The sequence below is a fragment of the Cryptotermes secundus genome, unplaced genomic scaffold (assembly GCF_002891405.2).
Source record: "Cryptotermes secundus unplaced genomic scaffold, Csec_1.0 scaffold831, whole genome shotgun sequence".
In the NCBI taxonomy this organism is placed as follows: Eukaryota; Metazoa; Arthropoda; class Insecta; order Blattodea; family Kalotermitidae; genus Cryptotermes; species Cryptotermes secundus.
This window is the reverse complement of record NW_019744130.1, coordinates 997457-1024080: the sequence shown is the minus strand read 5'-3', so window position 1 is coordinate 1024080 and position 26624 is coordinate 997457. Positions and strand designations below refer to the sequence as shown.

The window sequence follows — 26624 nt, the reverse complement described above, 5'->3', positions numbered from 1 at the left end:
TCAGAGGGTCGAGGGCGGTGCGTTCGGAACAGTTGCCAAGCTATTTATAAATATCTTTTGGGGGTACCAAGCGTGTAAGAAGAAAAAAAAAGCTATCGCTGTAACAAGCCGTGAAGGCCCATAGGTTTGTGAGACGCTGAGGTTCCCACATTTTCTACAGCAAATCAGCTCACAGATGGCGGTAAGGTTGCCAGCCTTACACGCCGGCCGCCTTTTGCCTTCAGGAAGATTTCCGGTACTCATTTCAGTTAGAGGCTGAGTCGACCCCAGGGCCGATGCGCGGCTGGAAGGATTAGGAAAACTGAAGAAATCCACCTCATCGAGACCCGAACCCGCGATCTTCCGGCTTGAAGCATAGTGTTTCAACCAACTACGCTAACGCGTACCCCGCGTAAGAAGAAGCACGTCCAATATGTGCTTTCCTGTTAGCCAATATTTCAAAAACTTCTTTAACTGAATGGTAATACGGTAACATAACCACAGCATGCTTCTACAGTACTGTCAAATATTCCTTCCTTTCTGCCTTGCGTAATATTTGCCGCAGCAAAATAAGAGCAAGCCAAATAAAATTAGCGACGAGGGCGGCAGCCTAATTCCTGTACGAGATCCCTTCCTACACCTGGTGCACAGCTTTTGTCTTCACAGCACGTTTATCGGCAAAAACAATTCCGAAAGACTGACGAAGAATAGGCAACGGGGGAAGAGGCTGTGTTTAATCGTATCAGGACACAGTGCTGAAATTAAGATATCTTTGCGCATATTAACGGCTAGTGCATGCGGACTTCACATTACGCAGTATGTTATCTCGAAAACATGTTAATAATAATAACAAGAACATAAGAATCCATCTGAACAATTCTTACTTACTCATGGGGCTGAGCCCTTCTTGAGGAGTCGCCAATTCTGCAGCTACTCAAGAATTTCCCAGCATTTTAAGGAACCCGAAGGTTAATTACCGTATTCACTAGAGCCCTCCACCGGTCCCTATTCTGAGCCAGATCAATCCAATCCATATCATCCCACCCTGTCTCTCTAAGATCCATTTTAACATTGTCCACCCACCTACGCCTTGGTCTTCCCACTGCTCTTTTTCCTTCTGGCTTTGCACCAATATCCTATATCCATTCGTCTCCCCCATTCGTGCTACATGACCTGCCCACCTCATCCTCCTTGACTTGATCATTCTAATTATATTTGGAGAAGAGTACAAGTTATGAAGCTCCTCATTATGCAGTTTTCTCCAACCTCCTGTCACTTCATCTCTCTTGGGTCCAGATATTCTCCTCAACACCCTGTTCTCAAACACCCTCAGTCTATGTTCCTCCCTTAATGCAAGACACCAAGTTTCACACCCATGTGGATATAATGTATAGCTTTCTTAATACTAAAGGCGGTGGTACGTATAGTAACCACTATCCTTTGAAGTACGTAGTAACTAGCATACTGGCAGACTGTATGTGGATCTGTGGAAAGTACACGGGTCGATTAGACAAGGATCAGGAATTTCAGTCACTAAAGTTTAGTGTGTGAACGGAGAAGTTCATGGAGGTAGACCTAGGCGCACTGGGGCTGTAGTGCCTAGGGGGGAAAAAAAAAGTTTAGTGGTTCGCCGGTAGCACACCGTCGCTTTCTTTGTCCGCGTTTTACTCTGCGGTTGTAGTGGTTTTACTGGTTCCGTCTTCAGGGTTTTTTTTATTGGTTTAGTTTATCGTTATTAAGTTGTGTGTACAAAATAGTGCAAAATAATCCTCCCGAGTAATACTTGGTTCCGTTTCAGGGGACTGGCACCTTTTCTTCATCAGTTCTTCGCTACATTAATAGTTTTTTTTTCAGTGCATCCACGTCACACTTCTTTCAGACAGATCACTTTCTATTTTGTCTTCTTAACCCTCTCATTTTCCTCTTCTCTACTACAAAACAGTTAGAACTAATAATTTCCTGCTGATAGTCTGATGTGTATGGGCTTACGTTTCCGGCTATGTTTGAATTTCTCTGCAGTTCCACACATTTGATTTTTTTATGTATTCAGACTGAAAATTGTCGCCTGAACATTAGGCCGCCAATATCACCACTACTGTTGCTGTTGCTGCTGCTACTACTACTACTAGTAGTAGTAGTAGTAGTAGTAGTTGTGGTGGTAGCAGCAGCAACAGTAGTAATAATACTAGTAGTGCTACTACTACTACTACTACTACTACTACTACTACTACTACTACTACTACTACTAGTTGTGGTAGCAGCAGCAACAGTAGTAGCAACAGCAGTAGTAGTAGTAGTAGTAGTAGTAGTAGTACGATCACTACTAGTATTATTCAACGTAACGACATCCAGCAAATTTCTAAGATGGTCCCAAATTGCTTATATCAAATTTTGAAGCTGGCTGTTCGAATTCCTCAAGTTTCGTTCTCCTTCTTTCCGTTAACTTCAAGAGAAAATGTTCAGGAGTCTCCAACATTTCCACCAACATCACAACCCATAACCAAGGCGTTTTATTCAAGAATGGTGGTCACTGGAAGACGTACCGTAACCGACTCCTGGTTTATTTAACGTCACATCTGCAGCTGCCGAGGTTATCTAGCGTTGAATGAATTCCCTATGGAAACCAACTGCAAATTTAGGGTACTACGGTGGAATTTTTAAGGAGGTACTGAGACAAACCATGAAAAGTTAGAATACCCGGTCTCCGAGGCAATATTTGAAGCTAAGACATCCCGAACACCAAGTAGAACAGTCGGACTAGTGATGGACTATGTAAGTGTTTTACCGAACTTTCGGGTTATGCAAAAGATGGACAATTTATTCAGTATTATGGGCACATTGGCTCCTCAAGAAGTACTGTTCTATGGAGTTACTTCTCATAAGCTATTGCAGGGTTGTTTCTCACTGTGGAGGTTGCAGCCAGCTAGCAGCTCAGAGCAGTCATCTGCAGCAAAGCTGCCGTCACTAAAGTAATTAGGCCCGTGTGTACAGAAGGTACAAACGGGGCTCTTATGACATATCTATCTATGGCTCCAGAGCCCTCTGTTGGGCCTTGGCCGTGTTTAGTTTCTTAATTCTATACACAATCGGTGGGACTCCTTGGACGGGGGATAAGCCCGTCGCAAGGCCTCTACCTATACACAGAACAACCCAAATACAGAATAAACGAACACAGACATCAATGCGTCGAGTGGAATTCGAACCCACGATCCCACTGTTCGAGAGGGCGAAGATACGGTAGTTCATTCCTTATGCCGCGCGGCCAGTGTAATGGGCAGTGTTGTTATGACCATTACTGGGTATTAAGAAACTATATCATCAATGAAATACAGACACAGGAAGAAAAGACGTTCCAATATGACCAGCGTTAACTGGAGACTACCAAAGCAAGCAGTACTCTCCAAACCAATGTCGATTAGAGTTCCGGATGCCCGAAGAAAAGATGAACCAACTACATCTAGAGGATCTGGGGACTGGAACTGGGCCTAATCCTGCAAAGTTCACTGTAGTTATGATAAAATCCACTGGCCTCTCACTTATAAAGTTAAAGAATGGGCCGCACCACAGCTCAAGCGGTTAGTCGCTGGCTTCCCACCGCGGCGGCCCGGGTTCGATCCCGGGTCTGCTCAAGTGGGATTTGTGGTGGACAAAGAGGCCCTCCAAAATCACCCTCACCTGTCATCTGGGGCTGGTACAATAGGCCAGAAGTGGCCGCAATACAAGGGAGTTAGTCCCACCCACTAGCAATAAAAAAAGTTCAAGGATAGTGTCTCAACATAATGAACACTAAAAGCGATGCAAGTGAATTCATACTGACTTGTTCACCTACTGACGTGTATGGTAGGCCAATCTGAAAGTTAGCCTAGACCTGTGCATATATATGTAAGATTGTGATACATAGCTGTGGTCTTTACATACAAGTTCTGGTAATATGTATATTCTTGGATTACACACGCGTCTGACATACTGTGCTTATGTGAACCAATATCACAAGAATTTTCATATCAGATGACGGAGACTAGGCTTTCCTTCCAAAGCTCGGTCCTAGTTGGATTCTTTCCAGCAAATTTATATCTGTTTCAACGCAATAATCTTGCGAGCACAACGTTCAGACAGGAACTACAGACCTATTTGTGCTTCTTATCGTAACTTCGATAAGGCATTTTCATGATACCATATCCCTAATGACTGTTCCATAACCATTCTCAAAGTAGGACACTATCTGGCACATAGCCAATGTGAAGCAGTAAAATGCAAGGAGCGAACAGAGATAAGAAGAGACAACTGCTGCTAAGACCTTCATCAAAAGTAATTATTAAAGAATATATGCCGAAGATACGGGCGGGTCACGCCTCTCCTTACCTCGTCTTTACCCTTCATGATACACATCTCGACAACGTCCTTGGGCGAGAACCATGACAGCCTCTGTGGATAAATCAGAACACACACGATTAGCAGCAAATATAGGGAAAACTAAGGCGTAAGATGATACACGTCACACATTCACAGGTTTCAGGAGTTTTGGCAGATTGAAAAAGTATGACACCAATGTTGGGAAAAAAAAAATTAAGATATGCCTCAATAACACACTCCTTTTCTGGATCCTCGTCACTGAAAGATGATTTTTTAATATTTCTGGACAGCCATTAACACTTTTGAAATAACTCTTAACAGGTAACCAGTTTTGTATTAATCTGTTCATAGCTGATGCTGGGGCATGTAGCACGAATGGGGGAGAAGAGGAATATATATAGGATATTGGTGGGAAAGCCAGAAGGAAGAAGACCACTGGGAACATCAAGAGGTAGTGGGTGGACAATATTAAAATGGATTTTAGAGAGATAGGATGGGATGGCATGGATTTGATTGACCTGGCTCTGGGTAGAGACCACTGGAGGGCTCTTGTGAACACGGTAATGAACCTTCGGGTTCCATATAATGCTGGGAAGTTCTTGAGTAGCTGCAGAATTAGCGGCTTTTCAGGAAGGACTCAGCTTTATGAGTGAATGAGTGAGTTACTGTTCTTTACATGAGAAAACAAGTAAACACACAAGCATTTAGTTTCCTTTTTAGGTGGAGTTTCTGCACTGTTGCTTTCACTTGCACGTTCACTACTCATTATGAAAATGGATCAAAGTTGGTAAAAAATTAAGAGCGTGGGGATGAACACGGTAAGAATAAAGGACAGAAAATATTACAATCCGGAAACGGCTATTCCTCTATCGATTAATACACGCTAAACTTTCTATCGATTATTATAGGCAATTTTTTTATATTTATCGATGAGTACCTCGAAGTCTAAACTACGTTGTGCGTTCCGTATATAATGCCTCCTATTTTTCTGTGTTAATATGTAACGTGTGAGCTGGATGTTGGTGGTGTTGTAGTAAAGGTTGAACCTTCGCGCCAATGTATTGTTAGTTTGGTTGTCGTGCGACAGATAGCGATCTACCAAAATGGCGTCTGACATAGAAGTGCGTATGAAACAGAAATGTGTTACTGAATTCCTCACTGCCGAACGAATTGTACCCATTGACATCCATCGAAACTTGCTAAAGGTGTACGGAGACAATACAGTGGATGTCAGCACAGCGAGGGGGTGGGTAGTGCGTTTCAACAGTGGCGAAAGTGAAGTGCACGACAAGCCACGCCGTGGGCGTACCTGATCAGCTGCCACTCATCACAATGAACAGCGCCTCGATCAGCTCATCCGTACAGATCGGCGGATAATGACCTGGGAACTGTGTGCACTGCTTAATATCGGTTGTAATGCATTCGAAACGATGTTGGGGAAGCTGGATTATCGCAAAGTTTGTTCCAGGTGGGTCCTGCGGATGCTTACACAGGACCACAAAACTCATCGAATGGAAGTTTGTCAGGACCTGTTGCACCAGTTTGAGGCTGAAGGTGACAAGTTTCTGGACAGCATCGTCACCGGAGATGAGACATGGTGTCACCACTACGAGCTGGAATCCAAAAGACAGTCCATGGAGTGGCGACATCCGGATTCTCCAAGAAAAAAAGAAGTTCAAGACACAGCCATGGGTAGGGAAAGTGATGTGCACGGTCTTTTGGGATAGGCGGGGTGTGATTTTTTTGGATTTCCTGGAGCCTGGCGAGTCTGTCAATTCTGAACGCTACAAGACGACGCTAAGCTGAAAGCCCGCATTTCCCGAGTCAGGCCAGAGAAGCAGACAACCTTTCGCTTGCAACACGATAACGCTAGACCCCATACCAGTTTGGCTGGACTGTCCTACCACATCCACCTTATAGCCCCGGCTTAGCACCTTCAGACTTCCATCTCTTTGGGCCTAAGAAAGACGGACTACGTGGGCAACATTTTCCAGACAACGCTGCTGTCATTGCAGCTGTAAGAAAGTGGCTAGCCTCTGCCGGCGCAGACTTTTACGGGCGCGGCATACAGGCTCTTGTTCATCGATGGCAAAAGTGCATAACGAATGGTGGTGATTATGTGGAAAAATAGCTGTAAGTAGCTGAAACCTTGCTCTATTTAACTGTGTTATTACGCTTTCTGTATCTGTTGTAGTTTTCTTTAAAAAAAATGAGGCATTATATACGGAACGCCCTTAGTATCTATAACAATGGCAGTTTATATCGGGAATAATATATAATTTAAATTTTGTGATATTGATTGTTAATGAAATATACGGGAGACATACAAGGTCAGTACGGGGGCCAGGAGGATCTCCCCCCCCCCAAAAAAAATAGCGCTAATACGGGAGTTCCCGGGAAATACGTGAGAGTTGGTCACCCTAGTCCTGAGTGCTTTTTTTTTTCTGCCATCCAATTCTATATCCCGAAGCGGAGACACAATAAAATTACAATACCGAAGTATGCAACGCTATCACTGCTTGTGAGAAAGCTGCAATATTATTACAGTAACAAGCTAATTAGGCATAACCCAAGCATTAACTTGACTCACCACTCAATCCTATAGGTATACAGTAGGACTACGTTTATTCGGGAAAGTACAGCACAAACATTGCGTAAAAATATTGATTCTCCAAGCAGGATTAGAACCCGCGATCCATATATTCGCGCTGTCAAAGACCTTACGATCCTTAGACCCTACAGCTACTAGTATGATCAAGTGGCATATTTACATATGTTCGAGAAGATTCAAAATACCACGTGCAGATATATCATCATATCACCGCAACACAACAAAATGTTCAGGACGGGATGGAAGAACAAATACAGTCTCCAAATTTACGTGCTCAACATTTGCGTTACTTGAAAGTGGCATCGTCAGCTAACAGTACAATGCATCTCGTTCAGTGTCGTCTTGGGGAATAAGCGCAGACGAGGAAATTCAGGAAATTCTTATTTGCGTTCAGGCATATATTGTCATTTCCAGCAATTCACACCCTTCCACATAAATATGAGATATATAAATATATGGGCAGAACGCTCGAGGTATTCCACGTGTTCAATATGGGGGTTATCATCATGATACTTCGAAATTAAACACCAAAATGCATTTCGGGTTGAAGGTCTGTAAGGACAATGTTTATGGCATGGAACCATCGAAATCTAATTAAAAATAAAAGGAAAAAAAAAGAACTGCACTAAGGTCTTCATACAAAAATCATTGATATAATGGATAACTTCCTTACAACAAAGGTTTTGAGGCAGTCTGAACACAGAAGATCAGAGAAAATTTTCAGCATCTAGTGAGAATGGAACCCTAGTCCTGCAGGCTGTAACTAGTTACTTTTCTAACATACTCGAAATCTCAACTATATCAGCTTGTAACAAATATGTACATGGATATTGAAAAGGTATCCCTGTAACAGGCCGTGAAGGCCCATTGGGTTGTGAGACGTCGAGGCTGCCACATTTTCTCTACACAATCTTCTCACAGATGGCAGTAAGGTTGTCAGCCTTACACGTCGGCCGCCTTTTTTCCCCCCTTGGCACTACAGCCCCAGTGGGCTTAGGCCTACCTCCATGAACTCCGTTCACTTCGGTTTTTCTAGATCTTACACATTCGGCAGGACTCCTTGGACGGGTGATCAGCTCGTTGCAAGGCCTCTACCTGTACACAAATACAGAAAAACGCACACACACACACACACACACACACAAACTAAACATCCATGCCTTGAGTGGGATTCGAAGCCACGATCCCGGTTTCCAAGCGAGCGAAGGCAGTACATGCCTAAGACCGCTCGGCTACCGTGACCGGCCCGGCCGCCCTTTACCCCCAGGAAAATCCCTGCTACTCATTTCTGTTAGAGACTGAGTCGACTCCAGGGTCATAGTGTGGCTGGAGGATTAGGTAAATTGAAAAAAATTCCACCTCATCTGGATTCGAACCCGCGACCTTCCGGCTTGTAGCATAGTGCATAGATGGGTTATATTGCTGCTTATTTGGGTGTTATTTACTACCAGCTTTCATAACGAAAATGGTATATATCAGCCTGACCATATAAACTACTCTGATCACTGAATTCTCAGCTCCAGATGAAACTTTTGCAACACACGTGACCCTGACGCATTCGTGAAATGAATTACTTATAGAATTCTCAGCTCCAAATAGCACAGTAACTCGTTCAGTGTCGGTTTTGAAAGAGACATTAAGCACCGTTAGCAAAGCAGAACAACAACGACAATTTCATTAAATTAAAGAACAGATTAGCATTGCTGGAAGCACACAAACACAACACGCTCTTAGCGCAAGGATCACAAATTATTAGGCTGTGTTTAGAGAGCGCATATGGCGGTGCGAAATGGTGGAGTATACAGCCACGCAACACCGACCACACTCAAACGCGCGCTTGCCTAATTTGATTCTATCCTTTGATGCAGTTTGCTAAACACAGAGAAACAAGGGGTAAAAGTAAAGCGCGGCAAGAATGTATATGCTGGAAAAGGGAAATATTGGTGATGACAAAAACAAAGAGGCGGAAACACGTGATAAATAGAAGCAGGAAGCCGAAAGAGCAATAGTCGCGTATTCTCTGTCTCCATTTCTCTCTATCTCTCTGTTTCATATAGCCCCGCTTTAAATGGCACCAGCACGAGAGGAACATCAAGGTTGAATATTAAGATGATCCACACTACCTGTAGCAAATCCTGTTTCACTCCCTCGACCACATTTATGCTCCCTGAAAGGCCACTGTCTCTCCCAGGCTAACTTCGGTCATATCAAGATCACAGGTTCAATTAACAACAGAGCAAATGGCGAGCTTGTGGCAATCTATAACGACAGAACACGCAAGAAAGCGCCAAAGCCCAGCATGGAGTCCCACAGGTAAGGGCATACGTCCAAGACCAGGATTCATAAATGCCTTCCATTTCCTTCACCTCTGAAAATGTCCATGTTTCGTGTACGTGGGAAATACCAGGCCCAACATTCATTCAGATTTCACGTCTGGCTGTAGAGCCAGAAACGCGAATCTCGCCCTTATGGGTGCCAACCTAAATACGGATTCCCGCGACCACTCTTGCCAGGCTGACAGGCGAGGATATAGAAAGATCGTATATGGAGGCATATGGCACGACATAGCAAAAACAAAGACCCTTCATCACAGCGAATGTAGAGTCCTATGCAACTCAACTGCATTGTCAATATTAAACATATCGAAGAAAGTTTCATACTAAACCTGTCGTAAAGTTCGTTAATTTAAATTCGAAACTGACCAAAGTATCACCACAGCTTTCCAACTTTGCTACGGAATATAAGTTCAGTAAAGCTCAAGAGACTCAGCGATGACTGAAGGCAACAGAATATACCAGTCAACAACGTATGTTAGTAATACTAAATTACAGTATCAGGTAAAATACATGATCAGGATACATGCATATGGTAGGGCCTCGGGAACACGGCAAAACAGTGGCGGGAACTCGCTTGCAAAGCAGCAAGGCGATTGAATTAATAAGAAATTATAAAAAGAATACTGGAAGGTGCGCTCTCTTTGGGATTTTCTATACCTCGTATGTTCTTGATGTTCACTTATCTAAGTTAGAAACTAATTACACTGCATGGTCAGAAAATATTAGCTTTGCATTTATTAAATGCTGGCAGTGTAGAAAGAAACGTTACAAAAAAATATGTAGATTTTCAATTAAGTGCAATTAAAATCCATTCTGCTTTATTTGTGTACTAATTTAATAACCCCAGAGGCCAATTTCAAAGTAAACAGGAGTAAAGAAAAGAAACTCCATACGCACAAACTCAAGCAATTTATATTAATTAGATGTATAAAATATTGTGACAGAATGATTGAAAGAGGCAGCTGTTGCTAGGCAACTTCTGGGCAAAAACGCAATAGTACCTGATCCTTTGCGAGGTAACGGCTAGATGAACCTGTTTCCGCGAAAACGAACACGTGGCTCGACAACTGATAAACTGCTGGAAACGGTGTTTTCTATTGGATCGATGCCGAAGTTATATAACGAGTCAGTCATGAGTCAGAACTAACCCGCGTGAAGGCGGGGTCCACCGTAAACCTGCCAGTCATAGAAGGCGATGAAAAATGAAGTCTCGAATCTGATAGAGTAATATTTGGTCATGAGTCTCACAGGACTCGGACCCGAGAATGACTGCGCTGACGAGGACCAGAAGAAATTGTAAAAGACACACCTGTCCTATCGTCAGAGAGAGTGCCCCACACCAACAAGCCCGAAACAGCCGGACGGTAATAAAAATCTTGTCGTTAAGGTGAAGATGGATGCTTTATTCCAAGATGGCCGACTGACCGTCGGTCGTAACATGAGACTCAAGACTCAGACTCTGAGGGACTCGATAAGGTTCGATTCGGGCTTGGAAGTAAAAGTATGATTACAGTAAAGCACCAGTGGACGTCTTTCCCAAGGATTGGGCACTATACGACAGACACTCGGACACTTCACATTCTTGCAGGCGGTGGCACACAGCTGAGAGATTTGATACCTCGAAAGGACTGTAGCCTGCAGCACAATTCTTGCTGTATTTTCCTGAACCAAGGCTACCCCAAATGCGTTTCCTGCTACAACATATACATTTATTTATTTATTTATTTCAAAATCTGCATTCAGTACGTAACCAGCCAAATCGTGACGAATTTCTTTGATCGAGCTCCTCCTGTGTGTAAACATGGATGTACTTGTTGCGGACTTCATGCGAAGAAATCAGCATTCAAAACGAGACACCGCTTTCGTTTTTCAATGCTCTTCGGTAAGGCAGGCAATTCTCTTATTTCACATACACATTTTTCCAAAAATCGAACATGAAACGACATGTTAAAACAGTATTATTATATTTCGACTATTTACTGATAAATTTGTTGGATTTTCATGAGTGTTCTTTTCTGATGTCCTCTTCAGAATGGGGCTGATTTTTTGACGCTGAGTTAAACGTTCCGGCAGAGCGCCGTGAGTGCGGTCACAACGAGCACTAAACATTTTGTAAGAGCTGAGGTTTTGACGGCGGAGACTATGAAGAATTCTGTCTTCTAGCATCTGGCGGCGTGTAGATCTTGTGTGAACCGACGTTTCGGAGGAAGGTATCGCCTCCATTTTCGGGGTAGAAGATGGAGGCAATACCTTCCTCCGAAACGTCGGTTCACACAAGATCTACACGATGACACATCCAAGATGACGGAATTCTTCACTAAACAATTTTACTGACTATGATATTCATTCTGAATTTCCAATTTGGACGTTTGAATAATAGTTTGTAGTTTTTAAAGTTTTAGATTAGCCTACCTTGAAGTGTTCAATCGTGATGTGTTAAATATGACAGATATTACAGTAATTCTCAACTGTGTTGTATCCATTGGTTACTTTATAACTACAGTAAACAAAATTGAATTTACATTACTGTCATCGTAATCCTTGCAGTTGTCTCGGGGAATCTGTCATGTAGTATGTCGGACGGTGAGATATGACGTCAGTATTCGTTCTCTTCACTTGCCTCAAGCACAGAAGTCATAAACAAAAATCTCCGTGGCTATAGTCCGCATGCGAATTATACCGACCGAGCGACCGCCGCTTGTCGGCGAAGTTTGTGCCAACTTTAGCGGATAGAAGGTGTCGCGTGTTCAGTGCAACGAATCCCCACGGCCGTTAATTTCGGTTTTCTACACCGAAGCCGCTATTTCCTTTAAATAGCTCCTCAATTATCCTCACGAGGCTGAGTGGATCCCGTTCCAGACCCACACTTCTCAGAAAATACGGTAGCGCCTGGAATCGAACCCGGGACCTCAGTACTTGTAGCCAGGAACTCTGACCACTAGACCACAGAGGCGGTGGCATAGAAGTCATAAAGAAATGAAAACAGGCCTATTATCATTCGTACTGAAACGCATATCTTAAGTACCTGCGACATCATGCGTTTCTTCTTAGTAATTACTTTCATAATGGAACGCTTAAAGAAAATGCAATTATACAAGTATAACGACTAAAACACGAGTAAGAAAAACAACAGCAACTAGTGCGCACTTCCTTGCCACCAACCCAGTTCAAAAAACCATCGAATTCATGGCAACGGTACTAACGTTATTTCTGGGAATGAAATGTCAGTCCTTTGCAAGAGTTGCAAATGTTCTCTGCAAGACTGGTTTTATTAAATGAACAGGAACTCTACAAATATTGTTAGTTTCAATTAAAGAATATTTGTTTTCCTGCCGGTGACGTCGATCAGCATCATGCGGAGTCAGACTCGCTGTTTTCTCTAGTGGACATTTGTCTAATGGCATTACTCATAAGCTTGGAAACCCCGACAGTGTGTAGAACTGACGTCCGAAATTCTCATCCTGTCTGGAACCAACGGTCAGGAATTTCTGTGCTGACAGTCATCAGCAATTGGCGTCCATGATCTCTTGAAGCCTTTAGCATCAACATGGGAGAGCTGAATGTATGGAGACCCGTGTGCATGCACTTCTATCAATCATCATATGGTACTAATGCTCCGCCAGCCATGACCATGCCATGCCATATTCCCCGACATATAGGCCTGTTTGAAACTTCATAACTTGTACTTTTCTCCAAGTATAATTAGAATGATCAAGTCAAGGAGGAAGAGGAGGCCGGGCATGTAGCACAAATTAGGGGAAAGCAGAAAAGATATGTGATATTTGTGGGAAAGCCACAAGGAAAGAGACCACGGGGAAGACCAAGACTTAGGTGGATGAACAATATTAAATTGAATCTTACAGAGATAGGATGGGATGGATTGGATTTATCTGGCTCAGGATAGGGGCTAGTGGAATGCTCTTGTGAACATGGTAATGAACATTTCGGTTCCATAAAATGCTGGGAAGTTCTCAAGTAGCTGCACAATTGGCGGCTCCTCAAGAAGGGCTCAGCTCCGTGAGTGAGTATATTAAGTTGAATTGTGATTTCAAGGCCTATAGTGTATGACGCTGGAACAGTGGAAATCACAGCTAAAGATCGGAATTGTCAAATTTTTTTTAGTCGAATTTCTCCAGTTAACACAGGATTTTCACATACTTAAAACAAATCCCTAATATCAGATCCTGCTTTCTTTATCGTTTTGTCTACAATTTTTTTTATTTTGTTTTTACTTCGCCTAGTGGGGGATGGAGTCAAACTTAGTCAACTTGGCACGGCGGCCACTGATTGGCCTATTGTAGCCTGCCCCGGGTGATTATGATGGAGAATTTGGTAGAATGAAGATTGGCAGGGGAAAACTGAAGTACTCGGAGAAAACCCGACCCAGCGCCACATTGTCCACCACAAATCCCACTTGACCAGACCCGGGATTGAACCCGGGCCGCCGCGGTGGGAAACCAGCGGCTAACCGCTTGAGCTATGGCGCGGCCATATCTGTTTACAAACTCAAATATATGTTGGGAAGCATTACAAGGCAGAAGACATGCATTTATTTCAATACAGAAATAATAACGGACAAAGGTAAAGGTAAAGTTGTCTCTCCGCTTAACTAAGCACTACGCCATGAAGGTGTATGGGGGGATGGATGTATAGATCCACATTTTCTTGACCGCGACACTAGTTGGAGGTGAGTGATCAGCGTCACGACCCGGCCGCTTTATCCCTGGAGAAAGAGCCCCCGGTATCCATTGGATAGGAGGTTGGGTGAGCCCCAGAACCGATCTGGACGACGTGGAGAAGAGATAATTCGTGACCTTACCAGGACTCGAACTCCGACCCCTCTGCCGTCCAGCCCGTAGCCAGTCGCTATACCGACTACGCCATCTCGGATCCCCTTCAAATACAGTTTACTATGAAGCAAAGAAAGAGAACGGACAAACGAAACACGTACAAGTGACGTCCGTCTAACGGGAAGGAAACGGGAACACTGAGACTCAGTACATAACAAGAAAGTTGAGAACGGTAAGGTAGAAGCTTTATCTCCCTTGCACTTTCTTGCCTCCTTTTCAGCACAATGAATAATCTGTCACAATGGCCGGGCACATGAACGAATATGGCTGTGCAATTACGTGTTAGAGTGGGTACAACAAGTTCTCTGATAACAAGGCTCCTTATTAAAATGGAGACCTTTGCTTAGGGAGACGTGAACAGAATTAACTGGAACTACTTTCCCGGAGGACAATATTTTGATTAGAGACGAACCAATGGATGTTTCCAGACCGATAAGCGAGCATCAGAAGGTCGAACGTTTTCAGAACGAGACGAATGGTAGAAATGCAGAAAGAATGAATCCGATGACAGAAATCTACCGTAAATGGGCAGAGACAGAGAGAACAGGAGGGGCTGTTAGGAAGAGGGAGTCGGATGAAAGGGTCCCTCAAAGTGGCACCAATCAAGCATTGTCCGGTCTGCATAGATTCAGCAATCAGAGCGCGACGCGATGGGAATACGTATATTCCGCAGTAGAGGGGGCAACAGGCCCTATGTCATCACGATGCGCTGTCGCACACTTGTCTCGAGGCAGACAAGCGAATGCCAGACATTCCCCTAGTGGGTAGGCATTACGTTCCATAGTAATCTGCAAACAGGGCTGAATGAGGCTTCCAGATTTCAGACAGACTTCGACACGCCGCATCCCTCTCCACCACAGCGACTAGAAAGTGTGACCTAGCTGCTAGTCCCACACACAGCATGACCATGAGACAGCTTTGTCAGCGCAGTTCGTTTGCTGGGGCACATCTGGCTCAAGATCGCTGTGTTATTTACATCATGTTACATTACAAACAAACAAAAACAAACTCCGTGGCTTGTAGTCCGCAAGCGAAGTATACCGACAGAGCGACCGGCGTTTTTCGGCGAAATTAGTGCCAACTTTTGCGGATAGAGTGTGTCACGTGGTCAGCGCAACGGATAGTACGCGGCCGTTAAACTCGGTTTTCTAGAGCGGAACCGCTATTTCCTCGAAATAGCTCCTCAGTTAGCCATGTTATATTCCATTACATCATAATCAACAGCTACTTCAAGAGTAAGGCTTAATGGCCTATTCTGTTCTAATTAAAATATCCTTAATCTTACATCCTTAGGGTAATTCGCATCTTTATACGCCATTACCATACCCTCCTTGACTATAACTCCACTCTAGTTTGGACACTGTTTCATTCCATCATTTCAGCAACAACTTGTCATTATCTATTTAGGTATTTTGAAATTCGATCTTATTATTAATAGTCTGCAAACCTTTTCTAACAAATTTACTCGTCAGTTCATCTCCACAGCGTTTAACTCCTGCTGCATTTCCGCAGTTTGAACCCGCCTTTATTTTTTGCTGTTGCTTAGACTTCTGATCGGCGAAAGGATATGTCCTATTGTCTTACCGAGTGTTATTACACTATGCGTAAATACACGTAGTTACGATTTAAGGTTATTTTCATTGTGCCAGTCATTCTTTGAATCTTATCAATTTACTTACACTCATGTGTTGTCGTTTTCTAATTACGACATCACTCCCTCGGTGGTTATAACAATCATTATTATACTTCGAATGAACAACGCTGAAAAAATGTTCAATAGCATGTTCACGCACGCAGGTATGCAACCAGATTGAAAATAATAAAGTAGATAACGAACTGGATTCATCTGGCTGAGGATAGGGACCAGCGGAGCGCTCTTGTGAACATGGTAATGAACCTTGGGGTTCCATAAAAGTTGATAAATTCTTAACTAGCTTCACAATGACCCAGTTCCATGAAATTAGTTAGAGAATTAAAATTTCGAGAAGATTTAGACCTTTAATTTTAGTGTATGGAAGTTGATCGTAATGCAGTGTATGTCTTGCCGACCTTGCACTTGACACCGCGTTTCTGAACTTCTGAGATGGGACTGAGACGCCATTCTCCAGGCACATAGGGTACTTTCTAAAAACAGAAAAAAATTGTCATCGCACAAAAACTGTTACATTATATGAAACAAATACCTCATTGTGATCTTAAACTCTTCATTAAGACTCTTTCAATACGGCAAATATTTAACGAAATTAAAAAAAATACACTTCCTGACTACACGGTGTGTGTGTTTATTTATAGAAGAAGAATATGTTCACGCATTAAGACCAATGAGAGACCTAAGATTTCGAATGAAATTAAGGAACCGGGATAGCTCAGTCTGTATAGTGACAGATTACGAGCTGGACGAGTTAGTTAGTATGAGAAAGAGATTCGCGTCTCTACAGCGCCCAGACTTGCTGTGGGAGCCCACCAAGCCTTCTATCCAATGAGTACCGGGGTTCTTTCCACGGGGTAAAGCGACAGGAGCATGAAGCTGACCACTCACCTCCATCTAGTGCCGATGTAGAGAATGATGACGCTAAACCTCCACTCCTTCATACGTCTTCATTGCATGGTGCCTACTTAATCAACCACAAGGACAACTTTACATTACCAGTGGATTAAGATCTGTGTTACGTGAGGAAATTCAGCTTCCAGGGAGAAAGCTTAACTGAACCGACAATGAAAATAACAATTACCGTAACTATTATACAACTATAATATTTAAATTTTCAAGTAATGGGTTACGATGCTAATAATATCGCGTAGACTAGAGCGCTGTTCTTCTTTAATGGCTGTCACACTGCTTTTCATAACATTTCACAAAGAGTTTCGTGTTACCGAATTACGTAAAGTCTTTCTGTCGAGGTTAAACTTTAGCGAGTTCATAGCCACACGTAATCAGATTCATACCAGCCTCCAATAACTCCCTTGCTACCTCCAACTTACTCTTGTACTTTCGCAGCTTTATCAAGGATAGCCTGGAACTATGTTACGCCACACGGTTCTCTTTTCTTGTTGGGGAATTACAGGTTCAGCTAGAAATGGCTGTATAATTCGTAGGCAGAAGAGATTTGAGGAAAGCGTCCACAGACTTCTATCGCGGTGCTCAGATATGTTCCTTCACACTGCACAGTAATTCAGACAATTCTAGCCAATACACATTCACTCAGTTCAGTCTCCCATTCTTCGTGGTTGTTGCCAATTATGATCATGATATATGGACAGGAAAAATATAATCAGACGCCTAAAGGAGCTTGGAAACAAACCGGCTAGTTGCTATGTTACGATAATATTACGCTAATAATGTAACCAGCAAACTCCATGGGATATTCTCTGTCCAGATCCTGACTGTTCTGCACTTCATAAAAAGTGGAGCTCGAGGAACCGTTGCCTTTACAGCGTTTCATCAACTTCAACCTGAAGATAATGAACGGAGCCAGTCTCCGAAACGTTATAAAAGTAAAACTATGCCAAAGCACCAGCGGCCTCCGTAGTCTAGGGGTAACGTTCCCACCTCATGACCTCCCTCCGGGAGGGACTTTAAGCCGTGTGTCCCGTGTCGTAGATTTACGGCACGTAAAAGATCCTCATGTTTCTACGAGACCTCTGGGCAAAATTAGGCAATAATTTCCCGCCCAAGTAGTTTCCAATGCCTCTGGTAGATGGGAGAAATATCAGGTACCGACGGCCGACCTCGTTGGCTGAACGAGGCTGATAGCACGCACCAGTACCGGTAGGGTATGGTGACAGTAGTAATTAAAAGGGGACGCACAATGGACCAATAACTGGTCTAAGTGCATGGGGAAACCCATCCCTATAATAATAATAATAATAATAATAATAATAATAATAATGATAATAATAATGCCAAAGAACGAGTCGTCCTCATGCTCTGGCAGCCTCCGGTACCCACTGCTTTATGAATCACCTGAAAACATAAAATGGAAGATTCAGGGAATCGAGGGTGCTTGGGATTTCTGAAGCTCTGACAGAGCGAGAAGATAGCAGTTAAGGACGGCGCAACTACATTGCAAAATGCAAATTAAGCGCTTTAACTTTAGAAATACACCCAGAAACAACGCTTGTCCCACCATGAGACTTTTGTGAGTGTGGTAAACACTTCAAAAGTCTGATTTTTAAAACGACCAAATCCAGCTGCCATAAAATTGGCGCTGAGCCACGATAGCTCTGTGGTTATACCGATGGGCTATGGGATGGATGGCTGGGGTTCAATTTCCGGCAGGGGCAAGCGATTTGGCTCCACTCCACAGCATCCAGATCGGCTCTGGGGCCCACCCAGCCTCCTATACGATGGACACCGGGGCTCTTTTCCCTAGGGCAAAACGGTCGAAGCGTGAAGCTGACGGTCATCTCCGTCTACTGCAGAATGGTGGAGCTATACCCCCACTCCTCAAAACGTCTTCCAGGAGTGTTGCTTAATTAAGTATAGGAACAGCTTTACCTATACCATATGCATATGATCTGGTAATCTGGGATAAATATTTGCATAATAACAACATAAATAAAACGGCACTATAAAGGTCTGGGTGACAGTCTTCGTGTCACTCTCGCTGGACTGGGACTCAGGTGCCAACTTAGTGTCCATCTGCAGTACCTCGCGGAATGACAAGAGCTGAGAGAATATTAGCACACGCACACAACGAGTTTCAAGCACCCCAAGTCTCATAGGAGTTATTCCCGATGGCAAGCTGCACCCGTCTTGCATGATTGATAACCTAATATCGTTGATTTCAATTCTACTGCTCGAAACCCATGGCGTTCAGCAGGCGAGTGACTATCAGAAAGAGGCAAGTAAGAACTATGCGATTACACAATTCAAAGCATGCATTTGTAGCCCGCACTTCTCCACCTTCTTCTTCTTCTTCTTCTTCTTATTCTTATTCTTCAAATCCATGTGACACTCTACACTATTTAGACTCGAAATGAATTCAGAATTAATGAATCTTTCCAGTAAAGTAAAGTAAAGCTATCCCTGTAACAGGTCGTGGAGGCCCATAGGGTTGAGATGTTGAGGTTCCCACATTTTCTCTAAACAATCGGCTCATAGATGGCGGTAAGACTGTCAGCCTTACGCGCCGGCCGCCCTTTGCCCCCAGGAATATTCCTGGTACTCATTTACATTTCGTATGTTACAGGCTGAGTCGACCCCAGGGCCATAGTGAGGCTGGAAGGATTACGTCAATTGAAAAAAATACACTTCATTGGGATTCGATCCCGCGACCTTCCGGCTTGTAGCATAGTGCCAAAACCAGCTATGCTACAGCATGCCCCCCCTCATGGTATAGTGCTTAATTCATTTAGAACAGGGACAACATTCTTATATTAGGCATACATTTTGTGGACAAGCTGGGACAGGTACCATATTAACAGATCGTCACTTGCAGTTACCCTCAGACTGCTTAAGAATCGATGAATGCGAACTGCGCCTGTCCAAACCAGCGATAAATGGCAAGCCACGAGCACCGCAAGTTATTGTAATTCTGCTTCCGTCTCTTCTCGGGGCTTGTTTTGTTTCACTGCTGATAATTAATTACAACTTCAGCAGCACAAGATAACTCACTTTTCTCTCTCTCTTTCCACTCTTAGAAATCTGAATGTATGTCTGAATTGTAGCTAGCTTTCTTAGCGCTGCTGTCCTCAACCCCCCTGCCAACCCCGTTCTGCCCCTCTTCATCCTGTCGCCGCCATCTTCCAACGTTCGTTTGTAATTCAGTGAAAACCATTTATCACGAGGGGAAATCGTAGCAGGCAAAAGCTATTTCCTCACTCAACCAATTCGCTATTGAATCACTAATGTCTGAATTGGAACTCTGGTATAGCTCCGCGTAATGCAACTTCTTACAAATGACAATCGCCGAACGGAACATTCTTTTAGAAACGGGAATTGAATTGGACTGAATGAGTTGCTATTATTTTGCCAGGCATCCTCGCCTTCATCTGTCTGTGAAATGCGGCGCGTAAGAATTCATACAACAACAAATTAACAACAGGAAGTCCTGTGAAGAAACAATAACGCCACTTTTCTCCAAAATGTTTCAGTCTAAAAATTATTAATAATGTTATATTTTAGCGTCCTGTTGCACTGATTTATGTCCATGATTTATTCCAGCCGTCTTACACACACACACACACACACATACCCAGCAGGCCCAGCAGTACAACACACGCAGTCACAGGAGCAAGACACAACACAAAGCACAATACAAACACGAAAGTAGGAAGAGTGCTCCGATAGAAGAGGATAGGTGTGACTCGCGTATTGAGATGCGACGTAGGGATAAAAAATCCTGAACAGTTTTAATATTTTTAATATTTAAAATTTATCAGTATATATGAACATATATTTTAGTTATTTTAGTATGAAGACGGCAAGGCATGCAGTGAAGTAGTTTAACGTAAATCGAAAAGCACCTGAAGATGGCACCTTTGTGCCGAAACATGTAGTGCAGGAGTGAAGGGTGAGGTGGATGAGTGTATGCACTGTAAGACGGCTGGAATAAATCATGGACTAAAAATTATTATTACAAAATTTATTAACCCACTTCTGTGTTCAGTATCCACCAGCAGGCCTCTGCATTCCGACTCTGGTTTGTCACAGACAATCTTAAACACTCTTGCCCTCGCGAAATTTGTAACGGCCCTTGCCTAAAGTAACGTTCCATGCAGAGTATGCATGTTGTTATATCCCCATTAGACCCTACAGAATGTCTCTCGTCTCTCTCAAGTAGTTAATTAGTTATCTTCAAGAGGCCGGGAGTTAAGCAACATATACGGGTACATGCTAAAGGGTTCTGACGATGCTGTATAAAACGCAGAATTGCTGGGTTTTTGGACTTTGTCCGCCATCCGTCAGTCTAGAAACTAGAGAACAAAACGTTTCGGAAACTGGATCTTTTTCCGTCCTCAGGTGAGGGGGAGATATCTATGCTGGTGGGTCTCTTAGAAAGAGCTAACCTCATCCACTGGACCACCAGTGATTAAGGTTAACTTTCTGAGGCCACACACAGTTTGTGTCTCCCGCCCCCTCATCTGAGGATGGGAACATATCCAGTTTCCGAAACGTTTCGTTCTCTAGGTTTTAGAATGCCGGATGGAGGACAAAGTCCAAAAACTCTATAATTCTGAACATATATGAGTTCTTCAGATTTCATGCGACCACCATGTTGTTTTACATACAACAAGAACAACAAAAATGTAATTTGCACGCCTACGAAGATCTGTTACTACTTAACATTTTAGGACCTCACATGAAGTAAGCTTGGTGTGATTGCCAATTCAGAAGTTCGCAATATCACCACTTTAGATTCAATGCTTGAAGGGAATTAAAAGCGGATACATTGGAAGTACCTTCTTGTGGCATAAAGTTCGTGCTAAGTTTATTATACATTCGTCAATTGGTTCAAAGGGATTGCATGGGATGAACATTGTCTTGTGCTGGACATCCAACTTCCTCATTCAGAAATTTCGGTCTCCAAAAACTAGATTCGTTGTTATTACAGACGCGGTATCAAGTAAACAGGAGCACGCGGCACCACAGTTCGTTGAGGCACTATGCTACAAGCCGGAAGGTTATTGGCTCGATTCCCGATGAGGTCATTGCATTTTTTATTTCAATTTATCTAATCCTTCCAGCCGCTCTTTGGCTCTGGGGTCGACTCAGCCTCTAACAGAAATGAGCACCAAGAATATTCCTGGGGTAAAAGGCGGTCGGGGCGTAAGGCTGACAATTTCGCCATCTGTGAACCGACTGCCTCAAAAATGTGGAGCCTCGACGTCTCACAACCCTATGGGCCTCCACGGCCCGTTACAGGGACACTTCTACTTTTTGTCAATTAAAAACTAAGATCTAAAAGCCTGTGAGGATGGTATATTGATAAAATTATGTAGTCATTGGACATTATCCTCTTTCCTGTTCTTTTATTTAAACACGTTTCGGACAATGGATTCTGTCTCAGCCCTCATGTGAAAGATTATTCGACTGTGCCCAATCGATAGAACTAGTCCCTATCTCCGGACTGGACCCAATTGAGGCTTTTGCCTGAGGACGGAGAGAGAATCCAGTCTCCGAAACGTCTTTTAAACCAGAAACAGAACGACGGATGTCAAAAACTCAAAAACTCAATAACTGTAAACAAATGTGTAACTTTCTCCATAGTTCAAGGCTTTCTTTGTAGTAAGTAACACGTTCACAGTGAGCGTGGACATTTGCTGCGTGCAAGGTACCCAGACCTTCTTCGCCGCACCAAGGGAAGCGCATGACTGCACCCTGTCCTGAACCAGTCAAGCTTCACACCCTATTAGCCCTACAAGCACAATGATTACTACTCGTACATACATTCGGCCTACTTCGACATTAAAAAGCCTTACATTTTATCCACAGTGTATTTATACGTTTCGCATGATTCTCCTGAATAAATTGTGATTACTCCATGGTTAAGCTTTGTAATGCAGATAGTGAGTTTTCTGTAGGGTAACAACTTACTTACTCATGGAGCTGAGCCCTTCCGGAGGAACCGCCAATTCTGCAACTACTAAAAAATTACGCAGCATTTTATGGAACCCAAAGGTTCATTAACGTGTTCATAAGAGCCCTCCACTGGTCCCTATCCTGAGCCAGATCAATCCAATCCATACCATCCCATCCTACCTCTCTAAGATCTATTTTAATAGCCCACCCAGCTACGCCTTGGTCTTCCCAGTGGTCTCTTTCCTTCTGGCTTTCCCACCAATATCCTATATGCATTCCTCGCCTCCCCGATTCGTGCTACATGCCCTGCTAAATTTTAAGTTCAAGGATAATAAGTTCAAAGGATAATTCAACTTTAGTTTTAATGCCATCACCTCTAATAGGCTCCAATGATCGGTTCTTCTTGCCCTCGGACTCGTTCTTCTTTATGTAATGAACTTCTTTCAAACACACTGTTACCTCACAGGCGTTCTCAATAACTGAGTTCATTTAACGCCGAATTTGTCTGTCACTGCTTGGCTTCTAAGGTCCTAATCATTATATTTTAACTTCATACGCAATTACACGAAGTTAATAAATAAAGATAAGAAAGGAAGTGTGCCGCGACAAAGCAGTACCTAGAAACAGAAAACGGACATTTGCACCGCACGCTCTGAAGATGTCGCACCAAGTGTTATGAATAGTTTAACTCGTATCCATATCACTAATGAAAAGTTCCCCAGCGAACGCACGCGAGAGCTCATATGCAATTCCAACTACTCCAAGCAGTGAACCCATTACACTGGTACATGAACTGCGTCACATCTGACGCGACGCTTCTCCACTCGGATTGGCCCGCCCGTCCAGTTCTGCGCGATTAGGAGTGCTCAGAAAGTAAGTGACATAACGAAGGGCTTCGTGCTTGTACTGTTCACCCAGCTGCACTACAGTGGCCATATCGTGGAGGGCGAGACAGACAGGACATGTAGCACACAGAGGAAATGAGAAACCCGTACGGAATTTTGGTTGTAAAACCTGAAGGGCTAAGGCCATCTGGAAAAGATAAGCGAATGTGGAAAGGATAAGGCAAACAATAAAATGTCTTTCAAAAAGCGTGTTTGAAGATAAACTGAACTGGTTCAGGGTGAGGTTCAGCGACGGATTCTACGACCATAGTAATAAACCTTACAGGTGCATTACATCGGAGAATTGTTTAACTTACAGAATAAGTTTGGTTACCATCTTTAAAAAAAAAAAAAAAAAAAGGCCATACTACCTGAAGGCAGTGAGTAAATGAGAAAGAACTATGGATCGTCTCTCGTCGTCCGTACTGAAAGTGCTCTTTTCCCAACATTACAGACACACGTGTGTATTGTCTGAAGTTTGTATAGCGAAAGAGCGATGAAGACCTCGTCCGGCTGCAGTAGCCCCTATGCATTGGACGCACTTGGGACTTCTGCCCAGTAAGTCAGTTACTTTTTGAAGACGTATTACGAAGAAATCGTGCTCTGGTCCTTACTTAATACTTGGACGCAGCAATTCAGCGGAATTTATACATCAAACACCGTTTGTTTCTCTTGTAAACAAACGAGTGGCTTCGCGGCACCTGCCAGTTCAATTCCTTGTCTTGTCACTAGTTTCGTGACGTTGACCTCTATTAGTAACATGTAAAATCATGCATTACCACAGATCTACAGTTGGGACATTTTGGAATCAGTTAATCCATGTAATTTTTTTTAATTCGCTTAGTTGGGGGTGGAGTCCAACTAGGTCCATTCGGCACGGCGGCCACTGATTGGCCTACTGTAGCTTGTCCCGGGTTATTATGATGATGGAGAATTTGGTGCAATGAAAGTGGCAGGGGAAACTGAAGTATTTGGAGAAAACCCGCCCCAGCGCCACTTTGTCCACCACAAATCCCACTTGACCAGACCCGGGATCGAACCCGGGCCGCCGAGGTGGGAAGCCAGCGACTAACCGCTTGAGCTATGGCGCGGCCTAATCCACGAAATCTTATCAGATATAATACCCCCTTTCCATGGTCCTTTACAAAATACGGCACTTATGCCTTTGTGAACAAAAAAATTTCAATCTTCAGTTTCGCATCCTGTTGTGCGCTAGTAACTTAAGCGTAGTGGTTAACGTCTAACGACAAATTCTAAGTGGATCATCAGCAAATACAAACTAATCAGTCTATTCCTTAAAATACAACATGATTCGATCATTGTTGACTATCTTCAGGTGCAACAAATTTTCGCAAATTTGAATTAAATTACAAATTTAGTACATTCATTTCCAGTTGCTATTGGGATTAGATCCAGTTTCCCATGAAAATTCATATTTTTTGTGGGATATAACGCTGCGAAGTCCCCTCACACTCATTCGCTTTACGAACCTCAAATCCCTTAATTCGAGATCTAACAAAACGCCATTAACATCGTAACAATTTCTATGTAACGACAACCATGCACATTGGGTTAAGTTGAGTTCACACTCACCTGATTTTCTGAGAGGTCTGTGAGGCTGAGGTTGTACACGAGATTCCTGCAATGGACAGAGAAACAAAGCGACATCAATTATCGGTTCGATTAGTTCCAAAGGGGTGGAGGGAAGAATTCTCTCCGATACGGCTCCGGAAAGCAGGCGGGCAGAGCGGGAGTGCAATAACAAAGTTACAGGAAAGCAAAACCTTGATGTTATTACACGGACAATCTATTTCCAACGGACGTACTTAATCGACAAGCCAGTCATGAGGGAAAGAAAGACAGTCTCAGTTCGCGAGCATCCATCCTTTCGCTAGTCCGATTCAGTCTCTGTACAGTGGAACAGAACCTCAACACAGAGGACACAAACGCCTCAACAATAAGATATGAAAAATCTGTACACGGAGTTGGCAAATTGCTTTGTCGCATGTTCAGACACGACACACCATGAGCATGGAATTGAATTACCCATAATCAGGCACAGCAGAATACAGTGATAAAGTAGAGACAGTGGATGGATAAGGTAAAGGTTGTATTCCTGGTATAGCCAAAGTTTAAACGCCATGTTAATATATAGAAACATTTTGGAAAATAAATCATACACACCCTAATATTCAAAACATCTGGTCCAATTAGTTATTATAGGATTCTGACGATGGTGTATAACACACAGAGATATTGGGTTTTCGGACTTTATCCATCGTCCTGGTTTTTAAGATAACTAAGAAAAAGACGACGTTTCGGAAACTGGATCTGTTTCCGTCCTTTAAGGGATAAAACAGAATAGGTGTTTTCCCTCACCTGAGGACGGAAACAGATCCAGTTTCCGAAACGTCGTGTTTTTCTTAGTTATCTTAAAAACCAGGATGATGGATAAAGTCTGAAAACCCAATATCTCTATCTGGTCCAATGATAAGCAAGTCACCTAATACAATCAGACAAGAGAAGATATAACGCTTATTTTAGGTTGGGTCTTAAGCCATTCGTGCATCGCTTCTCTTCACGCCCGATGCCATGTAATCAATTTCGATCGTTCTGTTCTTCCATGTATCCTGATGGACCTGCTCCCTAACCTCAAAACATATTACAAGCGATGAGGCGTACCAACACTCGTCCGCATTCTGTCGACTCTTTCCAACCATTCTTAAACTTTCTTCTGGCCTTTTAACTTATCGCCACACAGAAATCTCTATCTGCCGTACTTTTATCAGTTTTCACGCACTAACCACAGAAATCGGATAGTATATTTTTGTGCTCTGATGCAGCCTGTCAACGTAGCAACAAAGATAATGTGTCACAGCAGAACCTATTATTGTAACGAGAAATGAAATGGGGATCTACCAGGCGCAAAAGAGGCAATGTTCATACTGATCTTATCAGAGATCTCTTTTATTGCTCGGACTGCGCCTCTCTCTCTTAGCATAACAGGGGGACCCAAATGTCGCGCACGTCCTATCCACCTGATGGCTTCTTTTCTCTACGGATGCACATTATTTCGTCCACAAACAT

The 26624-nt window shown here is 43.2% G+C and overlaps 1 protein-coding gene across 1 annotated transcript in view; it reads right to left on the bottom strand.

Annotated features, from left to right (window-relative positions):
* Window positions 1–26624, bottom strand: part of LOC111874543 (semaphorin-1A) — a gene marked incomplete at its 3' end in the record, with an annotated part of 988862 nt that overhangs the window by 200913 nt on the left and 761325 nt on the right. Inside the window, exons 4-5 of the mRNA XM_023870125.2 lie at window positions 25131–25176; window positions 4342–4404 (exon numbers count right to left, since the gene is read on the bottom strand). Coding sequence (XP_023725893.2) covers window positions 4342–4404; window positions 25131–25176 — 109 coding nt within the window. The remainder of the gene's footprint in view (window positions 1–4341; window positions 4405–25130; window positions 25177–26624) is intronic.